This window comes from Anopheles cruzii, chromosome 3, assembly GCF_943734635.1.
Source record: "Anopheles cruzii chromosome 3, idAnoCruzAS_RS32_06, whole genome shotgun sequence".
Lineage (NCBI taxonomy): Eukaryota > Metazoa > Arthropoda > Insecta > Diptera > Culicidae > Anopheles > Anopheles cruzii.
Genome location: NC_069145.1, coordinates 25,651,204 through 25,677,151, shown reverse-complemented (window position 1 = coordinate 25,677,151; position 25,948 = coordinate 25,651,204). Strand labels below are relative to the sequence as shown.

Sequence of the window (25,948 nt, the reverse complement as noted above, 5' to 3'; positions counted from 1 at the left end):
CTGTCAGCTTACTGTTCGGGATGATTTAATTCCTTTTCATGTTTCACCGTGTCACTGCGTAAACCTCAACGGCTCTAGCGGTTGTTCGTGATTAGATGAAGCAAAACAGAACGCAAACCGCGTATGTGCCACCATTGTGCCATTCGCTTTGGCCATGCGGAGACCGGAACACTGCGCAGCATGGGTCGCCAGGGTTCACGGTTCTCCATTGGATTATGTTTTTGCTGTTCCGTTTATGGTCCAGGACCTTCCGTTCAGCTCTCTCTCTCTCTCTCTCTCTATTTCTCTGTCTTCTGTTCTTTTAAATCCAAGATTTTCAGAGTGTATTTTAAAGATTTTCTTAAATGGCAGACTTTCAACTTCGTTTATGTGGCAACGGCACCGAGCTACCATCATGACGCCGTCTGTATGGGTGTCCAACGATAAAGAGTTGATCCCCGAAAAAACAACACTTGATTCATCCCACGTAAGGCAGATGTTTCGGCCGAAATGGCGTTTGTTGGGGGGGCGTTAAATACTTTTCTCAACAATCCCCGTTCCGGGCCGGGTCGCGAGTTTTGAATTATTCCGAGCGCATCGGAAAAAGGCGACTCGCAACATTTTCCGGTGCGCCCGGTTCAATGTCGGCCTGTCGGCGTCAACTTTCTGTCAAAATCAAACGAATGTACACAAAAAAGGCGTCCGTGGCATCCCCGGGGGCGGTTAACAACCGTTCGCCACTGCGGCCGATACATAAAAACCATAAAAGAATACCGAGCTGGTCCGCTCCGGGGTCTCTCAAAACGAACCGAATCCAACGGCGAGAATGGGTTGGGGCTTGAAAAGTGAAATTGTTTGTGAAGTTTTGCGACACAAGCGTCGGCGTCGGAGTCAGGGGCTTCATGTCGGTGTTTAAAGTATTACAAAGTAAGTACGCTGTCAGTGAGCTGGCTGGTAGGTGAGAGTGTACGTACATGCGCTGAGCCCATTTTATGAACCGGTGAACTTCAAGCTTTAAACCACTTAACCGGGTCGCGACGGTTACGCCACTCTAATCGCACTCGTCTGGCGAATCGTGACGGAGCATAAAATATGTACGAGGTTTTTCACGAAAACAAGCAAAAAACCGAAACTGCCACACAGAAATGTGCATTGCCAGATAGCGGCTCACATCATGCTGCTGCAACATTGTACTTGGGCAATGCATCATTTTTTGTCGGTTGCGCGTCGCACTTCACAATCGCGTCCCGCGGCTTGGTTGGCAGCCGGAAGATGCATTTCCTCTGATTTATTCACCGTCACACTGACAGTGCACACTTGCAGGTGTACCGACACACACACACACACACAAACAAGTGGCGTTCCGAGGTTGCGTTCGGGGACAGTCGGCGGACTGGCCACGGCCGAGAACGGAAACGGAAAGAGGAGCGCGTTTTTGTTCCGTCCGGCCGTCTGACGGTCGTTCGATTGTCCTTCGCCTGTACTTCGTCATCTTTCACATTTCTTTGGCACAGTTTCTCGTGTTCCGAAGCTCGGCAGCTTCGGCTGTTTTTTTCCCCGCTGGAAAAGCGCTGGAAAAGCGGTGAAAACGATGCCTGAACCTGAAACACCACCGCACCACAGCCCTGCGGTGTTCCGCGGCGGAGTAAAGAGCCGAACGTTGTGTTTTCATTCTTCTCTTTTATTTTGCGTTTTTTTTTTCGTTTTCGTCCTGGACTAATGTTGATGTTCGAAATGCGTCATGAATCTTGCGAAACTGGCGCGGGGCGCGACGGGTTTGCGAAACCGCGCACCACTCTCGGGGGCCATTGTTTTCACAAAGGTTGATGACATGACGTCTTGGTGGGTTTGTTTTTCTTACAAACCACACTTTGCGCGGCGGGTTTGCCATTTTTATACCCCTCGAGCCCGCTCACTCTCGGCGTTCGTCGGCGCTTTCCGGTGCCGTTTCTCTTTCCCCGTCCCCGTGGCCGTCGGTGGAAAATTTGTAATTTTGCGCCCCTCCCCTCAGGAGAATGGCCAGCAGTCGTAAGTGCCGGTTTTGAAGGAATTTTTTACCCCGATCCCGAGCCACTGACGACAAATAATATTTCACATTAATAATTTCGGCCCAGGAAGTGGGTTAAGAAGTGCGTCCAATTAGTGTGATGAAGCGGATTTTCTGCTGCTCCGCTGGTCGCAATGATGATGCAATTCCGAGTTCTACAGTCTACAGCAAAGGGTACTGAAGGGAAAACCAAACTTTCATAAATTCCACCGTTGACTAAGCAACATTCTTGAGAAATATTAAATTATGTCCTCAAAGATTTGCCCGGAGGACGAAGCAAACGTTTCAACCTCCGATAGTACACGGAAGCCTTTCAGGTGTTGTACCCTGTACTTACCGATATCGGAACGGTGCAAGCCAGTCAGCCAGCGCCAGAGTTCCAATAGCACCGCAGCACCGATGGTAACCGTGGTTCAAGTTCACTGCGCGTAAATCGCGCATTATGTGCAATCGCGTTCTCGTCCGCAAATGGCGATGCCAGAGCATGCCGTGCGAGCAGCAGCATGCTGCCCGGTAGACACCGGTGCCGCAGGACCACACATGCGACGCGACACATGCCCGTCAAAGTTCGCTTAAACGTTCTGATAATTAATTTAATTAGTTCATCCGCCACTCGCGCCGAATGGTAGCAATTTGCCCGACTCGCCCGTTTCGGGCCTGCACCCGGGTTTCCGGCAAACCCGGGTGCAGCGCATTGCACCGGGAGCGCCAGGCATCGCCATGCTGTGCCGCCGTCTGCCGAATGTCTAAAATTAGACTCAATAATGCATGCGTCAAAATAAGCCCGGAAATTTCGCCGGGGCAGATATTTTAATTTAATTAATTTTGATTGTGATCTTTGCCAATGCCGGCTGCACCGTGTGCCGGTGGCATCGGGTGACCTGGCACTCTGGCACTCGGAGTTGCGTTATGGGACAACAAATTCAGACATCAACCGCGTCAACAATGAATGGGACTATTTTCCAAAACTTATGCAAACGATTTTAATTATATGTATCGCAATGGGCTGCTCAGTGAGCGTGAGACCCCTTATCGATTGGTGCTTTCGAATCAAACTCGTTCAGCCGAACACGTGTGGCGTCGTCTTGTTGACTCAAATCGGTTGAACAAATTGTAGGAAAATAAATCCGATTCTAACGTGATACCGGGCGATGGTTGTAGCTTTCCACAGACCAGCCGAAGAGCTCGATTCGAATTTTGCAGACGGCAAGACGATTGAGAAAAGCAAACAGTAAATCCTGGCTCTGTTGGAAAATGTACTGAATTCCCTATCTCTGTCAGCACAATAACGTGTTAACGCTTTCGTCCTGTTTTGTGCAGTATGCTTCAAGATTGAAAGGACATTGTTTGCCCTTTTCCTTGCGGGAGTTGCCAAGCTTCCCCTATTTTGCATTCAAACTGTTGAGCTGCTTTTCCGAGTAATCACATTTTTCACTCGCTCGTTTGTCACTCGATGCCCTCGGGAAACCCGTAATTAGTTTTTTCATGTTTCCTTTTCACTACCTCCCATGTTGCAAAGCTCTAACCACATCTGTTGCGTTTGTCCTGCGTAACTTGGAGTCGGCACAAGCCGATTGAAAACACGTTTGCAACATAACTTACGTCATCGAGCCCGGCACAGTGGCACAGCTTCCCCACACCGACCCCCCGGGGTCGCTAGAAACTTGACATTTTTGGGTAAACATTCAGTACGGGAAACAAAAAAAAGGAACGCAGTAAAACCTACACGAACCAGGACACCCGAACGTGTCCCGGTGCGGTCGGTGCGCCGGAAAATCCAATTTGCGTTGTTCGACTCCGGGCTTCGAACCTTCGAGTGGTCGCCCGGACGCCCGGAGGTAGTATCCCTGGGGGCAAGGTGAAAGACGTAATCGAAGACGATAAATTGATTCTCTATCATGTGGATTGCTTCCGAGGCCAAGTTGCCCAACTATGGCCGCTTTGCTTTTCTTCCTCTTCGGGCACGGCGGCCGACAGTCGACGCGTCGATGCGAAACACGTGACAGCGGACCGTAACGAAGAGGATTAAAAATCACTCAAATATGTCTTTCTGGTGGGGCATCATTCTGTAGCTGCCCTGACTGCCCGTCCGGTCGCTCGCGTTGTAATCTTTTGCCGATTTCATGTGTTGCGCCCACTGTGGGAGTCGATTGTTTTCGTCTTAACGCTTCGTCGTACGCCACGTGAACGCCAAGTTATTTAATTTGGACCCCAGTTTCGAAAGGCCCGGTGCCGTCGGTAACTTTCCGAATCGGGGCGAAGCTTTCGAGTCATCGACTCCGTCGGCCCACGCGTGTCCCTCTGTTGATTGATATCCCGACTTCAAACGAATGCTGGATTTCTTTTTTCACTTTCGTGCGCCAGCTCGTGCCAATCAACCCTCAGGTGGGCGGGCGGGCATTCGTGTGTCAGCAAAACGGGCCACGAAGTCCTTTTGAGGGTGCCCAAACCGGACCGGTCTTTTTTATTTATCTTTCTATAGGTGTTTCGAACGGCTCCCTGGCGAACGGTTTCTCCCAGCTCCCGGATGAGGGCGTCTCGGAGAAAATTGGCCTAATTATATTTTAATTGGATCGTATTATTTTCCGGTCCGAAGTTTTGCCAATTTTTTGCTGTGCACACTTCGTCAAAGTCGAAAAACGATGACAGCGCCGGCTTATTGGTGAGTCGAGCGCACACAAAAAACGGGGCACCAGAGTGTTCGTAAAAACACACACTTTGGGTCACTTTGGAGTGCGGCGGTGGGTAGCAAAAACGGGCAACCCCACGCCACTTGGGTCAAACGAAATGAAATGGAATCAAAGAACCCATCAAATCCGGCAAAGACAAGTTTAATTGACCATACCTGCCCAGCACGGACGGGCGCCATGCTGGGGTGTGTTATTTCCGTTGGCCGGTCGCCGGCGTTGACGTTATCCCACAACACCGATTCGGCGAACCGCTGTTCCGGCTGCGGACTGGAAAATCAAACCCGCACCAAGGTTACCATGGTTTCGTCTGATCTTCTTGGGAGTTTTAATACAAAAAACGCACAAAAATGAAGGGAATAAAACGGCCCAACCGTTTGGGTCCTGGGGTTCTTCAACAGAAGCCCAATCAAACGGGACACGGTTCCCGTTGGTTTGTTTTATTGCCACCGGAAGCTCGGAACGACCTGCCACCCCACCGACCGGTTCTGATGCTGATCCGGAGCTAATCTTGCGAAACGATGGCCTTTCAATTTCTGGAATGACCCCCCTGGCAAATGTCTTTTGATGCATAAAATTAGTTTTGCTGGCTGCTGGCGTGGAAAGAAGGCGGTGGCCCGCAAACGCCCGCGGCTGCGGCGGAGAGCTGTCGGCAATTGATTGGAAGTGATTTGGTGCGCCCAGCGAATGGTCGCCATAAAACCGGCACACCTTTCTTCAGGATGGGAATACAAATTTCAACGGATTAAAGCTTCGTAATGTATCGGTTTTTTTCTGTGAATCTCGTCGGGCTGAAACGGCCCCTGTAATGTACCGCCAGTGTGGGTGAGGACAGCGTTTAAACACCCATCGGCAGCATAACGGAAGCGAGGAAACAAATTATCTCGCCTCTCGACAGTGGCCAGTCGGGCGGATATCAGAGAGTAGCGAAACCCTTCGATTAGACACAGCGCACTGACTTTGATGCTGCGTCTGATGCTTTTACTGACGTAAATGATTCCTCACTAACTAGAATCCAGAAGCCACAACCGGCTGGGCTCCCTGCTCGACCTAAACGGATATCATTTTACTAGTTTTGCTTGCACCACAGCGACCGCTCGCTGTTAAATGGGGGCCGGACGGGTCCGTCCGGTCCAGTCCGGTCCAGTGAACCGATAAACCGGCGCCTTAATGGAATCCCTTTCGACGAGCGGTTCCACAGACCCTCGACCCGCTGCCACGGACGATTTCCGATCGAAGTCACAGTCAATCGGGCGGCAAGAAAGCAGCACTGCCGCAAAAATCGATGCACTGTCGTCATTTGGAGCCGGCGGAAGTCGGAGAAAGCGACCGAGGACCACGGCGCCATTAGTTCACGCAGCCCTAGCCCGGGTGATGCCAAAATCACGCCAACATTTCTCGCGAAGCCGACCGAGTACACCGAGCTGGCGGTTCGATTCTGGGTGTGATTATCAGTTTCTTCCATTAGATTTGGCGCGAAAGCGCGATGCACGACCGAGTTGCGAACCGCAACGCGAAACGTCTCCATTGCCGCCACGGAGGGCCGCAAATGTTGCTTTGGTCGACTCCAACCTGGACTCGGCTGGTTGCATTCCAAATGCGAAAATCACATCCTGTGGCACAGCGAGCAGACAGGCCAGGAGCCCCGCGAAAAGGGCCTTCGGTTGGAGAATAATAATCGTAATCTGGTTTTGCAATTTGTCTACCATATCGTGGTTTGGGGCGCGAAGAAGCAAAAAGTATCTAAAATTGGATAAACAGGGACCAGCCGGGAGAAGAGAAAGGAATCCTTGAAGGAGACCAACTAAAAAGACCAAGAAGGGAAGCACTAAACGCCAACGAATGATTCGCCCATAAAAACGAATCTGACGACTTTGCGTGGCGAATTTTCATGGAGGATTGGGCGAACCAGTGTCGCAAGGATGCCGTTCCACGGTGATTTCGCTGAGCGCAGTGGCGTGGCCAACGAGCACGGGGAAAGCATATCTCGGAAAACATATTTCCGTTCATTACCATCGCGGAACCGAGATGGTTCGGTTATTTTCTCCTTCCCCAAAGCCGGAGAAGGCGGAAAAAAGCGAGATAAGGGAATAGATGAAGCCGGGTGTTGGGTTTCGCAGCCGGTTGCTAGGGAGCAGGGTTGCCCGGCGATGATGAGACGGAAAGACCGGCGAGCGGAAAGTGAAATACTTCCCCAAAACGCCATCCCATAAATGAAGCTGAAAATGGATTCTCGATCGCAGGATTAACTCTGCTTCACTGGAGCTCAACTTCTCGCTTTGTCAGTGTTTAGCATTAAAATCACAGCACGCGTGCCATCGGTCACACCGCACCGAGCCCCAACCGCCCGCCCGCCCCGCCGGCTGGTGATAATTTGCATTAGAGAACTCACTATAAAATCATTATCGTCCCAGCCAATCTGTTGGTGAACGGCGGTGATAAATAGCGCAACACACAGACACCGTGGGAATGGCACACAAAAAACCACCCATATGCTCGGTGTCCGCCCGGCTATACTCCGTACGCGGCCCATCAGCCAAACGTCACCCTGCGGGGTGCGGCTGCCAACCAATAGCGTAATGACATAAATTAGATTTGCTTCCGTGACATGATTTCGGTATTATCGTCATTTATTGGACATCCCGAATGCAAATCACTTTCGTCAATTGTCTATCCGTGGCCCTGCGGGTGACGATCACGTGTTGTCTGCGGAACTGATGCAACATCAAATCGACCTCTTTCTGAGGGAGACAGAGAGGGAACCACATAGATAGGAAGCCTTCGCGCGAGAGCGAAAGAGCGTCGCTTAAAAATTTCACATCTCCGCGAATTGTTTCACGGCCACCCGTAATTCAGTTCAGTGCGACATGGTACACCCGCCAAAGAGGATATCCGTCAGCGTCGCTGTGCTGGGGACGAGCACTGATTGACCAGGAAGCTCATTAAGGGCCGTATTGTTGGTCGGAGTTTTTCTCCGCACTCCGATTTTGTTTGCCTCTCGACGTTATGCGTCCCTTTAAGCTGGAGCTCAGACAGTCAGGAATCGGGGGCAAAAAATGTTTGACTGGCATAAAATGGGAGTGTCTGGGAACGACTGTGCGACGTTCGTGAAAGTATCGAGTCGCATCGTTGGAAAAAAAAAACAGTAAAATTTAAATTTACAGTTTCCCAAATTGGCCACATTTCATGTGAACACCGATCGACTGCTCGAAGCCGTCAGCGAACAATGTGTTCAATTATTTCACATTTCGAACCTCGTCCGGTTCGGTCGAACGATGACAAATCTAAATTTGATCCAACCCGACCCGGGGCCGGATTTTATGCGCTTTTATTGTGGTTCCGCAAATGCAAACATCATCAAACCCCTGCGGGCACGGTGGGCACTAATCGTAAAAAAGGAAGTCCGCCCGCACCCGGTAGGCGCGCGGGCGCTATGCTGCGCCGTGCAATCATTCAAAATAACTCACCCGTACTCTCTGGTCGGTTGGGACCGCCCGCTACCCACCCACCGGGACCACTACCCCTTTGTAATGCTACCGATAAATAAACCATGCATCAGCATGCCAATTGGGATGATATTTATTTCACCATATTTATTGCCGGCCAGGTTAGAAGGGGCAAATTGTTTCATGTTGTGCAGTCCGTGGTTTGTTCGGACCGGACAGGCCCAGCACCAGCAGCACACCGCGGCCCGGCAGGCACCATATCGGACCGGTCCGGGGCCGGCTTCTGTCCAGTCATCTGTCGTGGGTTCCGAGGGCGTCGTAAAAATCACTGTAATTTCGGTAATACGCTCTGATTGTACGAGCGAGCATGATTTTGGACCATCGGCCGGCCGGCCGGCCCTTTCCGGTGGCTGGCTCGCTGGCGCTTCGAGCCTAGTTTTGGATGGTTGGCGAAGAGAAATGCGTGCAACCGAAAAGTTAATGGAACGGCCCGGGACGGGCAGACGATCCGGGCGTTTTTATGAGCGCACCGCTGACGTCAGCATAACTAAACATATGATTCGGCCCGACCGGGCCCATCCATCCATCTATCCGCGCTATCCATCCATCCGTCCGTCCGTACGGACACTGTGGATGGATTCCCATTTTTTCACCGTCAGCCGAGGACCGCACACTGCTCGGGCTCGGCTCCATCGATCATGCCGATCCCGGTAACATAATATCCGAATCCTGGCTGGCCCCGGTGCCCATGGCAGCGCCGCGGGTGGCCGCGTTCGGATAAATTTGTTATTCCGGCTATCCGTTCAACCGTTTGGCCACCACTGTATCGCCACTTCGTTTCGCATTTCCATTTCAAATAGCAAACGGTGGGACGGGGTTTTATGTGTTTTTCTTTGCTTCACTCTCTTCACCTATCTGGTTCCAATTTTGAGCCATATTTTTCCGGTCCTTTCGTGTCCGTTTTTGTGGCGGGTGGCTTGGCGGAACACCGGAATGCCGTTGCCGTCACCGAAACCCGGCCACAGTCGATATCGTAGATCGTCAGAGTCGGAGAAACGTTAAAAAAAGCGAAACAAAATATGGCATGCAAAATTGAAATGATACATGAAGCCATCTGAGCGGGCTCGGCTCGACCTATGAACCCGACCATTTGAGGCCGAACGGGAAAGCCAATTGGAAAACATTGCATATCGATATTGAAATTGCGCAATTGCACTCGTTGCAGGGGTGCTGGACTGTGATGATGGTGGAGTTGTAGCACAAAAAAAAGAAAACGATTGAAATATGGGGCAAGAGAACACACGCAGAAAAGGATATCATCGGGGCACGGTCGGTGATGGAGTGATCGAGAATAATGTCTAAACAAAGCGATGGCTGTCCATTGCAAACCGGTTGCTTAAAAGTAGGCGCCGTGGTAACTAAGGCGTGAGCGGTCGGTTAATCAGGTTAAGGCGATATTTGGCCAACGAAATAGGCAACATTATTCTAGCATTATTGACGGACTAACGGTCATGTGTTCTTCTTCTTATCCGGCAACAACCGCCGAGCGGTTTTGGCCTGCAACAGAGACAATTTTAATCCTTTAATTCTAGAATCCTTTAATTTTAAACAGGAAGATTAACTTCAAAGTGATAAGATTAAAATCTTATGTAAAGGCGCCGAAAATACGCGCCGTAAGCTTTTGTGGCGGAATGGCGGAATGGCGGAATGGTGTGTTTTTTTCCTTAGCACGAGATGAGCCTTTAGAAGGTGAGCACCTCGAAACTCCTTTCAACAATTCGCCTTTATTTACCGCTTCTTAATTATATGCCGATTACGCGGCATTATTCGAATCAAGCATTTGCATGTGTGCTAATTATGAGTTCGTTGTACCCCGTTTAGCTTCATGTCTCCCCCACCCTCATTAACTTGTATACTTATTTGTTAATTTTTGTTTATTTACCTCTTATTGAGCTTGAAGAGGCGTACGTCAAGTATCTAGTCAAGAGGCGTATCTCAAGTGGATTAGTGACGCTGTTACTTTACAATTCAAATCATTATAAATGGTTACAATTCGGCACTTACGTTTACCATATATTCGCCGTAAACAACTTCTTCCCATTACTTCCTCGATGAAGTTACTTTGTTTTTTTTATGTTTTATCTCGTTTCCTTTCTCACTATTAGCATTTTCCTCGTTTCATAGTTTTCTCACAAGTTAATTCTCTCTCTCTTGTTACTGTTTTCGTTTCTTTCTTTCTTTCTTATAAAATTCTTCACCCTGCAACGTTCTTTTATAAGTTTTGTGGCCTGTCTGTACTTAGTCTATCGAATTGTAGTCATTGCTGGATAGCAATAGTGTTCTGCGCAGGCCTTGGTCACTAGACTTGTTACGATTCGGCAGTCCGCCCGGGAAACGTGTTCGGCGGATTTCACCAGCTCTGCCTCCTGTTACTCTAAAAGAACAAAACTATTCTCTACTTTGTGTTCCCAAACTGTAACTGAAAGTGAAATATTCTCTTACAGTCACATTGTCTTCTATTACACAAAAACGCAACCAATAAAATGTGCGCGCCAAATTTAATTGTGCAAATGAAAGGACGCAGCGCGATGACTGTAACAGTTTGCCCCCGCGAGAGTGCGTTCGTTCACGCAAAGGTGAATAAATTAAACTAACTAACTTTCCAGCGTGTCGGCACATGCAAAAACGGGACCAGCAGCCGCGACAGCAGCATCCTGCGTATCTGCGACCGTAAATCAGCAGCAACCTTCGGGCGGATTCGTACTCAGCGACTCAGCGAGCTTATCTTTGACTGCGGCTAGTTTACAACTTCTAACCGAACGTCCCCGGTGGGTCTGGCGGGCACTTCGATGTAGCAGAGCGAACCGCCCGCTAAAAACTGAGCCCCCATTTGTCTAAATGTTTTATGCTCGCAAAAGTTTTGCATAGCAGTTAGCGGTTCTCTTTTCTCTTTTCGTGCATTTGTTTGGATTGAGGGTTTTGTGTGTACCGCGTTTACCGTGTACCTGTTTTATTTCGCACGCCATCGCGATGTTGAAAACCCCGGGTATGATTAAACAGTAAAACATTCGCAAGCGTTAGCGCACCTCCGAACACTGGTCCGGGCCATGCGGGTTTGCTTCTATTTTTGTTGCTGTTTAGATAGCGCCGGCCGGCAACGTTTTGCAACATTTATGTTTGCCGTTTTTTGCAGTCTTTCCGCTTTCAAATGAAAACCCACGGAAATTGGGTGCTTTCGTGGCGAGAGAAAAAAGCAAACGAAAGCAACCGAAAACCACCGACAGGACCTGACACGCGACCCCGGAGTTCAAGTCCCTTCAACCTGACAAGGATCACGATCGAGCGTTTTAGTGTGGAGCGACCGGAAAAAAGAAGCGTATCAAAATAAACCAAATCCGCCGTAAATCCTACGCAACGGTGAGAGAGAGAAAAGCGTAGATGGGCTGAAAAGAGTACACAAAAAAAGTCCTCTGAGTCCGTTAAGCGCGCCGTAAACGGGGGCCGGTAAAGGACCGCAAAATTAGCCCCCATTTAATCTCAAATAGGTCTAACTGGCTGACCATCGGCACGGCACTGTTGCCGTTCAAGCGAGACCGAAGCAGAAGGTGGAAATTCAGACATTTTCGACCACGCGAAAAATGGGCATCCTTCAAACCACACGCCAATCGGCAGCGAAGGCCAGCGGAGCCAGCCAGCTACTGATCCGGTGGCCCGGTGCGGTCTCCCCAACTCGAGCGTTATCCGGTCGGCACCGGTTGGGTTCATACGTGACGCACCCTTCATGCCACAACCAAGACCAAGCTTTCCCTCGGTAGAGTCAGGTTTTTTTACCCGTGCCACCCAAAGGTGGGCTTCCGGTGTGTGACCCGTGGGCTCGTTTGCGAAGTGAGTGGTCGCACAGAAGCCTGTTTTTATCTTCTGCCCTCTAACGTGCGTCCCTTTCAATATGATACACATTCCGGTGAGCCGCAACCCAACACTCGTGTCTTCATTTGAGCCTTCTACGGGGAGCTTTCCACCAGCGTGGGCTCCGGAAGCGGACGCTTTTCCGACCCAAGCTCGAAGCTATCTCCGAGGGCCCACAAAACACAAGTCTGGCACGTTCTCGTGTTCCCCGGACCGTGTCACGTGTGTGTGTGCATGTGCTGGCTGCGTACTGTGACTCTGCGTGGCTGCGGACTTCATCAACGCAATGCAGGAGAGGCGACGGGTCCACCGGTGCTCCGTTGCCAGGGAGTCGCTGAATATTCATTCGAGTTTCGTTGCATGAATCTTTTATCTCGGCCTCTGGCGCCCGGCTTTTTTGCTGCCTCCTTGTACGCATCACCGTGAGTGATCCCTAAACGCCGGCGTGACACGGCGGGAACCGAAAATACAATCTCGTACGTCCAGAAAAACAATCGCATGCGACGCGGCGACCAGCAGCGAAACCGAAACCCAGCGTTCCCACCGTTTCGTGGAAGGAACAATGGGGGGGGCAAAAAAATTCCGGCAATGGACCGCGCGGATCGGGGAGTCCTTTCGAACTGCGAAACAAACAATCGGATGTAATATGCATAACGAACGGCCGTTCGTTTGGGAGTTCTGTTGGGATGGTGCTGCGTTCGAGTAGTAAAAAATGAGGATCCCGCCCGGGGAGCCCACCAGCTTCCCGCGCGCACATGTTGGCCAACAGACGGCGCAAAATATTGACATAAATCGCGTGCGGTGTGACGATGACGCCAGTGACAGTGGGTGCCGAAGTTTATTCTGGAAGCTCGTTTTTAACTCTCGCCTCGCGCATATCCTTTTTCTTTCTGTTGCAGTTCCTGCCGTTTCCATGGAGGCGCTGGTCGGAGAGACAATCTATCTGCCGTGCAACGTCAGCACACCGGAGCCGGCCGACAATGTCGTGCTGGTGCTCTGGTACCGGGAAGATAAAGGATCACCCATATACAGGTAAGCTGATTACGTACCGACGGGCATGCCGGGACAGGGGCGCAAACAAAACAAGAAACCGAGCCTACCAACTGCTGGGCTTCTGTTGGGCCCGGGTGGAGTTTTGACTCGCAGCCCGAGGGGAGTAATCCGGTGGATGTCGATGCACATTCGGAGTGGTGCCTCGAGCACCGCCAATCCGGCGGCGGAACGTAAGCCTCCGGGTTCCTCCGGGAAATGGTGACTTTTTGCTGCCGGCGGCTTACGATGCAAGATTTTGATTGTTCAGATTGCGGGATAAGCCAGCGCATCACAAAAGGATTAATGGCGTCCATTAAATGTAAATCACAGGCCCACCGTTTTTGGTCGGACTTCTTCGACATCGAAATTAATGCTCATAATTGAGCGTTGGATCCACCAAATCCGTTGGTGTGCGTGAAGCAATAAATTATTAATTTTTGAATCCGTTGTTGTTTGCCGCGTTTGGCAAACAAATTTGATTTTAAATTGCGGTCGCGGTTCGTTTGCGTGCGCTCTGCGCACGATTGATTGGTGCAAAAGGACCAGAACCCTATTGGGTTGCGCTGGAAAAAATCCGATCCCCAAATCGCTAATCTCATTATGGAGCGAACAAAATTCATTACACATCGCCACGCAAATCACGGTCGGCGTGGCGCTAATAAATTCGTTGTTGAATGGTTCGTTTAGTAGCGCAAACAATGATTAATTCGCCCACAACAACCAAACAGCGCTTGGCGCGTGGAGCAAATTGTGTTTCCAAGACGCTGCAAAAAACGGCTGTCCGTTCGGTTCCGCAAATCGAATCGAAGCCCATTTGCCTGTTGGCCGACCGACCAATTGTTTCGGGCGACTCGGGTGAACAAAACTGCCACCGGCAGGGCCCACCACAAGGGCAAGATGTAAATAAATAATCACGTACCATTGTGAGCGGCCAAAGTCAATCGAAATGACGCAATGAAAATAACGTGCCCCGGGGCGTGAAGGTAGGTCATCCCCGGATCCAGAGGTGTCGAAAGCCACCCACTGGCCGTTTGACGTTTCGCAACACTTCAATCAATTCTTCATCAATTATGCAGATCATGTTTTGCGTCGGTCGCATTGTTGCGCGCGTACGTCACCAGCCCCAGTCCAGGTTTCGTTGCAATGGGCCCGCCCGACGCCCTGGCGAAGACTTCGCCGTGAAGAAGGTGCAGATAAATAATTCATCATCCCGGTTGGCGTGTCTCTTTTTTACGACTCAACCTACGTCCGGTGGGAGCAAAAGTTCGGCCAAAGTTCTCGCAGCAGCCAGCGGCCGGCCCGATGCGTCTTAAAGGGCCACACGAGCCCTGGCGAGCTGGCGGTGTCGGGCTCGGACGTGATCGAGATTTGTTCAGATTTGTTGTGGCATTTTTAAGGATTTGTTGCCGAAAAGTGGTCGAGGCCCTTTTGGGGTGTCCTTTGGCTTGAGTGCTTGAAGTTTGAAAGTTGGTCGTTGGGCGATTTACTCCAAAATCGGGCGCGATGTTAAAACTCGAGCATCGCGCTTTGGTTCAGTGACAGTAAACCCCGCATTGCAAATGAAAGATGGATACGATTCTATTTTATGATTCGAGCCACAAAATATGTCCATACATTGTTATTGGGTCGTGAAATATCGCGCTGGGAGTGAGGGATAATAATCGTTTCCATATTTAATCCTTAAACCTGACCATCGAGACAGTTTTCCGGAGTAAAAAATTCGAATCTAAAACAACATGTATTACTGTGAACAAACACGTTTTAATGTTTAACATGTGTAGAGTATTTCGATGAAGATACTTTTAGTATCCTTTTATAGCTTCCCCCCAAGGCCTCCAAAAAAACATTAAATAGTAGAAAAGTAAAGTTCCTTCTTTTTTTTCATGGACTTTAGTACCTTCGAGATTAATTCCTACCGATAGCATAACTTTCACCCGATTCGGGCTACTCATCTGATCTGATCTATTGCCTTTCTACCACTTCCATCTTCCCAACAGTGCGGACACACGAGGACGGGACGTGACGTCCGCGAAGCGCTGGTCGGATGACACGATGTTCGGTGACCGGGCGTACTTCCTGTTCGACAAGCAGCCGGGCGAGCTGGCGGTCCAGAACGTCCGGGAAACGGACAGCGGCCTGTACCGGTGTCGGGTCGACTTCATCGTAGCGCAGACTAGAAATAGTGTCGTTAATCTTACAATAATTGGTGAGTGATTGCAGGCAACCCTTTTCGCTCACAACTGTTTCTGTTTTTCTTTTATGGGCACTGCCACGACCGGCCTCCGAAAGGGTTTCCCAACGAAGCGTGACCAAAACTGCCCACGGCCTACGGCAGGGTCGCTCGCCGGACCACCGGATGCCGGATCGGTTTAGCCGTAATTCAGGGGACGGCCACCAATACAGCGACTGCCAGCCCGGTGGCCCACTCAAATATTCGCTACGAAGTCGCTGGCGAGTCCACGCGTTTTTTTGCGTTTTGCCAGCTTTCCTGGGAACGTGGGGAACGGAAACCCAGCTAGCAAATGCACGATTTACGGCCCGGGTCCACTTTTGCGCAGCTTTCGGCCGTCTTTGGTTTCGGTGTGGTCCGGGAATGCAGCTGCCCGACCGGCCGACCGGCGGCCTATTATGTATTCATGCTGGCTCTGCATATTTGATGCTCCGACTGCTGTGGCCCCGTGTGGAGCCATTTTGTAAACTTCGCCCCAAGCTTTGGCCGTTTTTAAAATGGCTTCAAAACGCCACCGGCGTCAGAACAGTGTGGCAATCGGAACCGAAGTAGCAATAAGAACGCTGGCGGAAAGTGTTTGAGTTATCGAAATAAGTTCGAGCGGTCCCGGTACGAGCTGATTACGATTCGAAGGGTTCGGTGTCGCCGACCGACCGCAAACCGGCGAAACGAAAAGCTCGTACCGAACGAGCGACGGAGAGGGGCATCAATATGTTTGGCTCCGTGGTTAATGTGTTTGAAATTAAATCAATCCGAATGGCTAAAGCAGATTGTTCCGAAGGTAGAGAATGTTAAAATCTCTCTGTTTCGGATCTCGTTCCATTCCGATCGGGGCCGAGGATTTGCTATGGAAAGCTGTGTGTAAATTTGGTTTTTCAATCAGCAACGAGCCGGTTCCGTTATGTTGCCTCCATACGTTCATTCGATAGCGATTGCTGGGGAAGTTTGACTCGCTTTGGCCGTATTTTACTTTTTTCTCCCTCTCGACGGTGCAAAATTGCAAATGTGAACCGGAAAACCCCGAGAAGGGAATGTTTGCACTGCCAAAGACCGGCGAACAGAGTGGCTCCTTCTTGTGTGTTTCCCGTGCGGCGGGAAAACAGGGCACCGGGCTTTCTTGGGCTGCTGCTGCTGGTGGTGTGCTCCCATTCTCAATCGATCTTGGAACGGGCCGAGAACAGGCCTCGGAAGAGGTTGGCTCACGAGAAATGAAATGAAATTTTATTAATAAGCAAATATCATGCTTATTGTTTGAATCGCACAGAATCTGATGCATCAGTTCGGAATCCGAGGCCCTGGCTTGGTCTCACATGAATCGTTGTTTTTCGTTGAATTCCTCATTTCTTGTCAGATGCGGCAAGAAAAGCTTTCAACTTCAACAACGGCAGACTTGAACGCGGAGCATGCCGGAGCCGTATTGAGCAATTCTCCATTGCTGCCGCCTGAGCGGATCTTTGGCGTTTCACCATAAGTCAATTAATGATCTTATCAACGGCAATCGTGTCCTTGCCCCGATCCCCCGGAGCCTGAGCGACTCAATCAGTGCCGAATCGTTGAGCAGCAAATATCTCTGTCTCGGCGCGCACTCGACACTGAAGACATTTTACAGCGCAACATTAACGCTTGACATGCTCGCTTTGTTTCACGGTAATTGAATTCCCGGGAATCCTCGGGCCCCGCGGGCACCGAAAGGAACCCCCCGGAATTCCCACTGTGAGGGTGCGCCCGCGCTGGGCGGAACCAAACCGGGACCGGAAGCCGATTCCCGCGATTAAAACCCGAACCATCCGAACCCGCTGCCCGAAAGTGTGTCAATCGAGAGATCCTCAGCATAAACGCGCGCCACGATAAATCACTTTTGTCGTCCGAAGTATTCCAGTGGGACACGGGTTCCGGGGGAGGAGGAGGGAGGTACGGGAGCTGGCCAATAGCAGCGAGAGCGTTGTAATGATTGAATATACACCAGAATCAATAGGTACCGTATCGGCAGCATTCACCGAAAACGTCGCCCACCCGTTTACGTTCCATCGGGGGACCAATTTGACAGCCTCGACCCCGGCGTGAGTTTCGGCGCTTCGGGTCGTAACATATTAAAGAGCCGTTTACGTCAATTACGTCCGAGAAGCGAAGAGAGAGTGCTTTAAAGGCACAGCGGCCCGTCGGAGGTTCAGTGTGACGGGCATGAAGTGTATCGGAAGCCGATGACATATCTTTATAGGCATCTCGCTATTCCGATGGCTCCCGCTGGAACTCGCCCTTCCCTCGGCACACACGCGCTCGATAGAGCCATCATAACTGAGAGAGTTTTCCCGGGCCGCCCTGGATGGGTAGGCACCGTGCCAAATTGACATCTTAACGATCCGATGCCACTCGATACTCGCATCACTCTTCTCCGGGATTAGTGTCGTCGATATGCGGCCGGCACCATGCAGACACCGGCGCGACCCATTGTGGCCATTGTGAATCCTTACCTACGGCGTTACGACGGTCCTTTTAACGGCAGGCAGTTGCATTACGTCGACGACGACGTGGAAGTGATACTTTTCTTTCGCCTCTCCGTCATCCTTCGGCCGTGACGGAAAGGTTATGCTCACCGATGGCTTTTAGATGGGCGCAGTAATAAATTGATCCGTTCGGATAAATCACGTACCGGTGACACGGTTCCGTGGGTATCCGGCTAGTAGCCCGGCGGATGAATGTGGCACCGCTTGGTCGAGAATCGAATCCATCGCACACACACACACCGGGATACTCATGAGCATGTTTCAGGACCCGTGCCGCAGATCGGTTACACTTCTTGCGCCCGATGCTGCGTTACGAGCCTACGCTTATCAGTGCTTTGCTAAATGATGTTCATTTTGGGCGTTCCGGGACAGGGGCGCGAACCACCCAAGCCGGATCAACAGACCCGGGGGCCACTTCCGGAAGCCTTTGCCGGTGGAATGGATGAAATTACATCAAAACACAATTACGCGCTGCTCATTGTAGGCCAATCTATCGCGATAACAAATCATTCATAATTTAATCTGCCGTGCATGGGCGGCGTGATTATGCTCGCTCGCTGTTGAGCGAGCAGGCACCGATTTCCGCTGCGTTTTATGCTTGCTGGATCTCCCCTCGATGGGGCGTCCTTTAGATCTTTATACGGGTTTAGGTCACGCATGGGCGCGCACTACGCTCACCGCCAAAGCAATATGTCTCTTGGTGGTTTAATATTTCCTAGATTAAAATCTTAGTTTATAACCAGTTTCAGTCCGGACCATTTTTACTCCTTAAAAGCGCCACTTGCCAGCGGGAGATCCTGGCCACAGCGTGTGAGTGACGATTATGCATATACCGAAACCACTGATGAATGATACATCAAAGTCACAGCTTTGCCGCCGAAAACCTCTGGTACGAGAGTACTTCATTTACCATTTGCTTCACTTCCCGCTGGGTTCCCCGTTTTTGTGTCACTGGTGAATCCATCCAGGAACCGGTGTTGCGCGATGGTTGGTGATTTGTTCCTTTCGTCGCATCATTCCGCAAAATTAACAATATCCTACCCATCAGGGGGGCCCATATCCTAGGTACGAGCTGCTCGAGCACTCGAGCGCAATGCATATTTCATATCGTAATTAATTGATGAGCCTTACCCACACTTTCCGCTGAACGAACGTGACTAACGCGCTGCCGGCTGGCGAATGATAATTACACATTTGCATCGGTTTGATGAGCTCTCCTTGTTCTGTTCCGTGCAGGTTGCCAGAACTACTTTTATGCTCCCTCTGTAAGTGTTCCTTGGTGTCTGGTATGAGGACTTTTCGTGATTGAAATCTGTTCAATTTACCGTGTCACTCGTGACTCGCTCAATCGCAATCACTGTAATTGATTTTACTACCCAACTCCTTGCTCAACATAAACCCAACCCCTGTGGGAGTCGTGCCGTGGCGGGTCAATCCTTCGATTCAATTTCTTCCTCGACAATCGCGTCCTGGGGCCGCCGGGCTGAAATCGCCGGAGACCGATTCGCGGAAGCATCGCTGCCGCTGCCCGGAAAGCGGAAACCGTGCACCATAAGCTTTTAAAGCGCTCCCGAAATCGATTCCTGAGCGCCCGCAGCGACATAAAACATCATCTTTATCTGGGTGAAGCGATTCGACGCGAGCGGGCGCGAGCCGAGCCACGAGCCACTAAATGCCGATGTGCCAAAGAGCAAACATTAAACGACGACTTCCGGTTGCTCGTTGGCGTTGGCGGCGATGGTGGTTGAAAATAAAAACAAACAGCTTAGGCAACACACCAGAGATAGCTTAATCCTTGGTGTGTGTGGGTGTGTGGCCGTCGGGAGCTGTGGGCCCCTTTCGGCCCGCAAGGCGACAACGATGGCGCGGACGTCTTAGATAACCTTTTAAAGTGGGAAATTTATGACGTAATAATGTGAGTTTTGTTATTTGCCTCCATTTACCATCCGTTGATGCCGCAGCCCCATGCAGTTGCTTTATTTTACTTATGTGCCGTGTGGAGATGGGCCACATCGTTGTCACCGAGGCGAAACGGCGGAGCATCCGGTAACCGCCCCGGAGGCGCCCACCACACACACACACACACACACACACACTCAAAGTCATCGTCGTCGTTGTCGAGTGCCGTAAAGTGGAGGATTTTATTTACTCGTTCTATTAACTTCCCGGGCGCGAATCAGCTCACGATCGTCTTGCGCTGGCGTGTTGCTGCTCGGTTGACCCGACACCGGCTACCGTATCACGGCCGTGTGCGAAGATTGAAATAGTGATTGACTTTGCGAGCGATTTGAAGTCATTATTATCTTGGCACCGTTTCTGCGCCAGCGAAGCCCAGAAACCTGTGGGTGAAAATGGGTCGCTTCACTGTGATGCCGTGTCCGTGCCGTTCGGTTGCTGCAGGATAACTTTTTGGCGGTTTGACGAAACTTTAACCCTTCTTTCGGGGCTGGGTGCTGGCGAAGATTAATTGCAACCGAAAGCGACGGGTCATCAGCGCGTCGTAAAGCCACGTTGCGGCGGACATAAAATAATGGAACGTCTCGTTCATTACGGCGACGGAGTGTGAACAGTAAACTTTGCGTCCGTAATTCAACTGCCAACCGCGGCTGGACGTTGGGCAGACGTCCGGTTCTCGGCTCGACTCGGCCAATTCGGTAAACATTTCATCTGTCAATGAGCGTTTAAATTGTTAACTTTTCGCTTCCCCCGGAAGCCAAGAACTACCCATGTTGTGGCCCATAATTATGCTAATATCTCCCCAAAGTCCGCTAACAATCCGTCCGTCAGCCAGCCAGCCGGTGTCCCAGCGCTCTCCCGCGTCCGCCCGCAATCAAGCTGGGAAGCGGGAAGTTTTCCGAAAGCCCGGGCCGGCTATTGCTCCGGGTGGGATAATTTCGCGTCAGCAACATAAAACTGTGGACGTTTGTGCTGGGTGTACTGTAAACGACCGTCGCTGTCCTCCCGAGGACCAACGACGCAAACCTCATAACGAAACGCAGGAACTGCAATTGCATTTGCTCGGCTCCGGCGTCGTTAGTGGTGCGATTCTCTCCCTGGGCAGCTGTTGGAAGGATTTTCCCAACGTCTTCGAGCTGCCTCACGTTGCCGATTGGTTACGACCACGAGGCGGAGTGCCCGCGTTTCGTGGCATTTTTCCTTTCCGCAGAAGATTCGTTGTAGCTGTTTTCCCCATTAATCCCAGAGAGAGAGAGAGGGAGAGGGAGGTGAAAACGAAGCGAGAAAGAGGAAGGCAATTCGAGGCAGTGCGCGGCACTGCAAATAATCATCTCATTCAACAGATCGATTTATGTTAAATTGATTATTTTCCCATCCATTGCTGCGGCCCCGATAATCATTTCCCGACGGACAATCGAATTTCGCAGACGACGACGACGACGACTTCTCGAGAGCAGCTGATTCAATCGGTGCCGTTACGACTTCGACGTCCGGACGACGATTTGTTTTCCGCTGCTCCCTGGATCGGGTGCCTGGCGCTTTGGGGTGGACATTTTATCGTGAGCCACAAACCCCGACGCCGATCCTGTGCTGGGCGGCTGCTTAATGGAAGGAAAACATTGAACCGTTTGAACTGACGATTGATTGGTCCACCCGTTCCACGGCGCCCGGTGCTGTTGGAGTCCCGAGGAAACACTAAGCCATTAGCAACTCTCACACAGCCACAGCCGCCACAGAGGCTGGCCAGCGGCACCCTTTTATGCTGTCGGTGGGTGTGCTTGTGATTGCTGATTGTTTGTTGCCGATGACATCGTTCCGTGTCGACCGCGGTCGGCTGACGGAAGCGCGGGGGAAGTAAACAAGCATTACAAATAGAGGCCAAGCAACACCAATGCGCCATAGAGAAGGGAAGAAAAACATCAGAAAATGTTTTCCATTGGCCACTACAAATAGAATGCTCAAGGCAAAGAAAGGACGAAAGAGAGAGAGAGAACGAGGCAACTAGCAACATTCGGAACATTGCGCCGAAGCGGGCCGATAGCGTGTCCGGTTGACTGAAGTGTTCAACATAAAACATGTTCGCCGAAATGGAGCGAACAACACGGACCCGGCACGGTTCACGGTGTCGGCGACAATCGGAGCAATCGAAAAGCGATCCCCGTGCCGCCGCCCAGGGTGGGTCAAAGGACAAACGCATGTTTCTTGGCACCGGGCAACGGCTTGGCATTCAACCCCAGTTGGTCCCGTGACACGCTTGGAACCGATTTTGAACAAGATTCCGAGCGTTCCGGGTAGCGATACGTCGTTGCAGTGATAAATGTTATCTTCGTGGCTACTTCGTGGCTGCCGTTGCCTTTCGGTGCTGAACACAATTTACCAAGATTGGTGCCGATTGGACGGGAAAAGAGCGTCGCACCGCTCGGTTCCGGTAAAAAGTATGCGCACAAACCGGAAAACTTTGCTTACGAAAAACTTTGCCAAACAGGAGACTTTTCATCTTGCTGCCAGATAAGACCGGAGGAAGGCTACGTGGACCGAACGCCAAAAAGGTTGGACAAAAACGTGGCAACTAGTAAGACGGAGTCGAAGGATTGGTAGACACAAACATTGAATGGCTAATTGCAACCACCAAAGTTATGGTAGATGTTGGGAAACACATTTAACGATCTGAAGGTACACAACTTTTGACCACTTTGGGATCGTTATCGATTTTTTATATTGAAACGTTAAAGGATTTCTTTATCAAGGATTAAAGCATAAATTGGAAAAAAAAACTCGCAAACAGTAAGATTTTCGAGCCACGTTAGAAGAGACTCCTCGAAGCGGTGTTTGATTGTAGGCCAAAATAGCGTTTAACTATCACCTAAGACGAATGGACCCTTCAACGACGATGTTCCAGGCGGGCTGAGGAACCTCGTAATAAAGAGACCTTAACACTCCGACATTCGGCTCAGCAATCCGCCTTAAGTTTATGGCCCATTTCTTATTTACAGTCGATTCCGCGGGTTGGCCCAAACCAAATAATTTCAATCCTGCTGTAGCGGGAACGAGGAGACCTTCTTATCTTAGCAGGAATTAGAAAGGATTCCAGATCCACCGCAGTAGATAACGACATTCTTGCAATTGTTCGTTTTGTTTGCGTTCCTAAAATTCTGCCTAGGCATCTTTCTTTGGGCCGGACAATTTACGATATCTTCCCCTTTTTTGGGTGGTTTTTAACTAGGATGCATATTTAGGGGATTGTTTTCCTATCATCCGCTCAATTTAAAGTGTTTCTTTGGGCACCTTATTTCAGGTCAGGGTAAAAGATGCGAAGTGCACTTTTCTTTTACCTTACAGTTCTGAACCCATACGGATTTCGATGCTGCCATTTTATGATCCACTTCGGGTGACCGAATGACTGGTCGATTTACGAAATTCATATCCTCAAGAACTTTTTTATTCACGCTCTGTCGTGCATCCTAACGAGCATTGTGTTGTGTGTATTTCCACGTTCCGTTGTTTACTGTTGCTTTCCTTCTTATTTTCTATTTTGTGAGATAAGCGTGTGCATTTGTTGACTAGCGCCATGCATTAGATAGCTGAGCAGCGTTATTTGATACATTAATTCCTTCTCGAAAAATACGAATATAAACATTCCTTAATGAGTTTCAAGTAAATAATGTTGCCTTTCACAGTCAAGTTCTACCTAACATGTATTTTTATCGTCAACGTAAACATGTCAACACGTCTACAAGTTACATTGAACCAGCTAAACATAGAAACCGGAGTCTCTTATGGCGACCTTGTTAAGCATAATCTCGAATTACTTCAAAACCTCTGTTATTTCGAAGAAGTTTGCCGAAGTCTGTGCTATCTTTCAACTATGTTAAATAATGGTTAAGTTAATCTTAAAGAATGGCTAAGATCTGATTGAATTGCTTGCTCAAACACAATTGTATAAGCGATAGTTTGTCATTAGTTGGTCTATTATCATCAATCGATACTACATGATTGATACGAAATCATAATTGAGAAAATGGAGTTACAGCATGTTGCATCGGTCTATCTATTCCTTCGACATAGCAGTTGATAATGCAGGTTGAATGCAAAAGAATGGCCCGTCGAAAGAATTTCTCAAAAGGTGTCGTAATCTGCTTCCATGTGAGTTCGTCATGGATGAATTCTTGTCCATCAGCTCACGCAGTGTGCAATACCCACTCACCCACAAAAAAGGGTGGCCTCCCGTTATGTGGCCAACCAGCATGTTTTGTAAGCGCTGGTCGATAGTATTTGAACCACTTCTGCAAAGTCCCTCGGCTACACACATATCATCACCCAAAGTTCGTTCTGTACGCGGCGCTAGCGCACGGAACAACAAGTTATAATATGTTGTGCCCGACTTGTTGTGGACGCTACGTCTCGCCGGCTTGTTAAAAACGGCCTTTCAAACGGGTGCGCCATTGTGGAACCGGGAAGCGCCCACCACTTGTGACAACGACAGCCATCGGAAAAGTGTGTGCCGCTGGAAGTGGGGCCTCTCCGCGCATTCCGCCAACGAAGTCAATAAAGAAGAAGGCCACCACAGGACCGGGAGGGGCTGGCCTGGGCCAACAGGGTGGTTGGGCGAAACTTTTCTCATGTTGCATAATTTCCAATATCCCACCAGCTAACCGGTTCCGGCTGCCATCCGGCAACTCGGCAAGTGGCAGGCTTTCAAGTACTTGCTCATCCGTGACCCGCATCCTACTCAGCCGCCATGGCCCGCAAGGACACCACGCATCGGGTCACACCGTACCGCGCCGCAGAAAACCACAATAAATATCTTGTGGAGTCGAGTGTGCGTCTTCCTCGATCCTCGCGTTTTCAAAATGGCTTCATTCGCGGGTGGGCGTCGTTGGGTGATCCAAATGGCGGAATGGCGGAGCAAGAATGGAGAAAGAAAACGCCATCTCCCGCGCCCCCGCGTGGAGCCACTCATCGCGGGTGGAATGTATAACTTTTATGGTGCGCATAACTGGAGCGTATTGAAAAACGCATCGCCCGCCGCGAAGATACGCATATCTGCGGATGTGGATCCGCCGGGGATGGATGGAAAGGAAATCGAACTTTTATGCCTGCCTGCCTGTCTGCTCCAGACCACCGCGCGGCACCCGCCCGCGGCTTTCCGCTCCAGGACCAAGTGGGTCCAAGGCACCCGAGTGGGTCGTAAAGAGGGTTTCGAGAATTTCGATTTCTCCGCTTCCGAAGGCATTTATGATCCCACCGCCCTTTTTATAATGTCGCTAGTCGAGTGCGAAAGTGCCGGCCGGCCCGATGATTATGCGCTCAGCCGCGCCCGACGAGTGTGTCACGCGGCGCGTCTTGGACTCTGTTTGACAACGAGTGAAAGTGACAATAACGATGTCGTTTTTATGATCTGCCATTTTCGCCGCTCGGTGTTATCGCCGCCGCGGCCGCTAACGATTTGCGTGACGGGGCGCGGTGACCGAATGGTGTGTCGTCACAGTGTTATCAAGCAGATGAAGTGCCACGTTGATGCGCTGCGTCACGGCCACGCTTTTCCGACCCCGGATCCCTGCCTGCGATTTGGTTTCATGATTGTGCGCTGACCTAGGCCGCTGATCGGGGCGCGAAAGTTTTCTCGCCTTTACCGAAGACTGCATGTGTCTTGCGGTTGGTGACGGAACGGCGGAATTGGCGGAGAGTGTAATTCAAAGGCCATAAGAATCGAAGCCACGGGTGAACGAACACCGAATGGGAAGCATAAGGCGCCGACGAAAGCATGCTGTAATCGGGCGTGTTGACAACGCGATTTTGAATAATTAACATGCAATGTTCGTTGTCAAAGTCTGTCATGTGGAGCCGCTTTATGCTGAATGTAAAGTGTGCGACATGAAACGCGCGGTTTTTTCTACAATATTCTGCGTAACGACCCTTCGTGTAGCCATAAAAATGAAGAGCTTCTCTAAAAAGTTCTAATGCCTGCAAACGTTCTACTTTCGATGTGTTCGTGTGATGTTTATTTGCATGGATAAAACGCCTAATGGTATGCAATAACGATGAGACTGTAGGATGCTCTCTCTATAGATCGTTAAAATTGAACACTCCCAATTTCATTGGTCGTCCAAAAGATCTTTCAAAACAGATTTGTGTTTTTCGTTTGATTCTGTTTTGTGTCA

The 25,948-nt window shown here is 50.3% G+C and overlaps 1 protein-coding gene across 1 annotated transcript in view; it reads left to right on the top strand.

Annotated features, from left to right (window-relative positions):
* The window catches only part of LOC128270117 (hemicentin-1), an 80,925-nt gene that overhangs the window by 37,884 nt on the left and 17,093 nt on the right, over positions 1-25,948 (top strand). The window contains exons 2-3 of the mRNA XM_053007522.1: positions 12,965-13,097; positions 15,095-15,303. Coding sequence (XP_052863482.1) covers positions 12,965-13,097; positions 15,095-15,303 — 342 coding nt within the window. The remainder of the gene's footprint in view (positions 1-12,964; positions 13,098-15,094; positions 15,304-25,948) is intronic.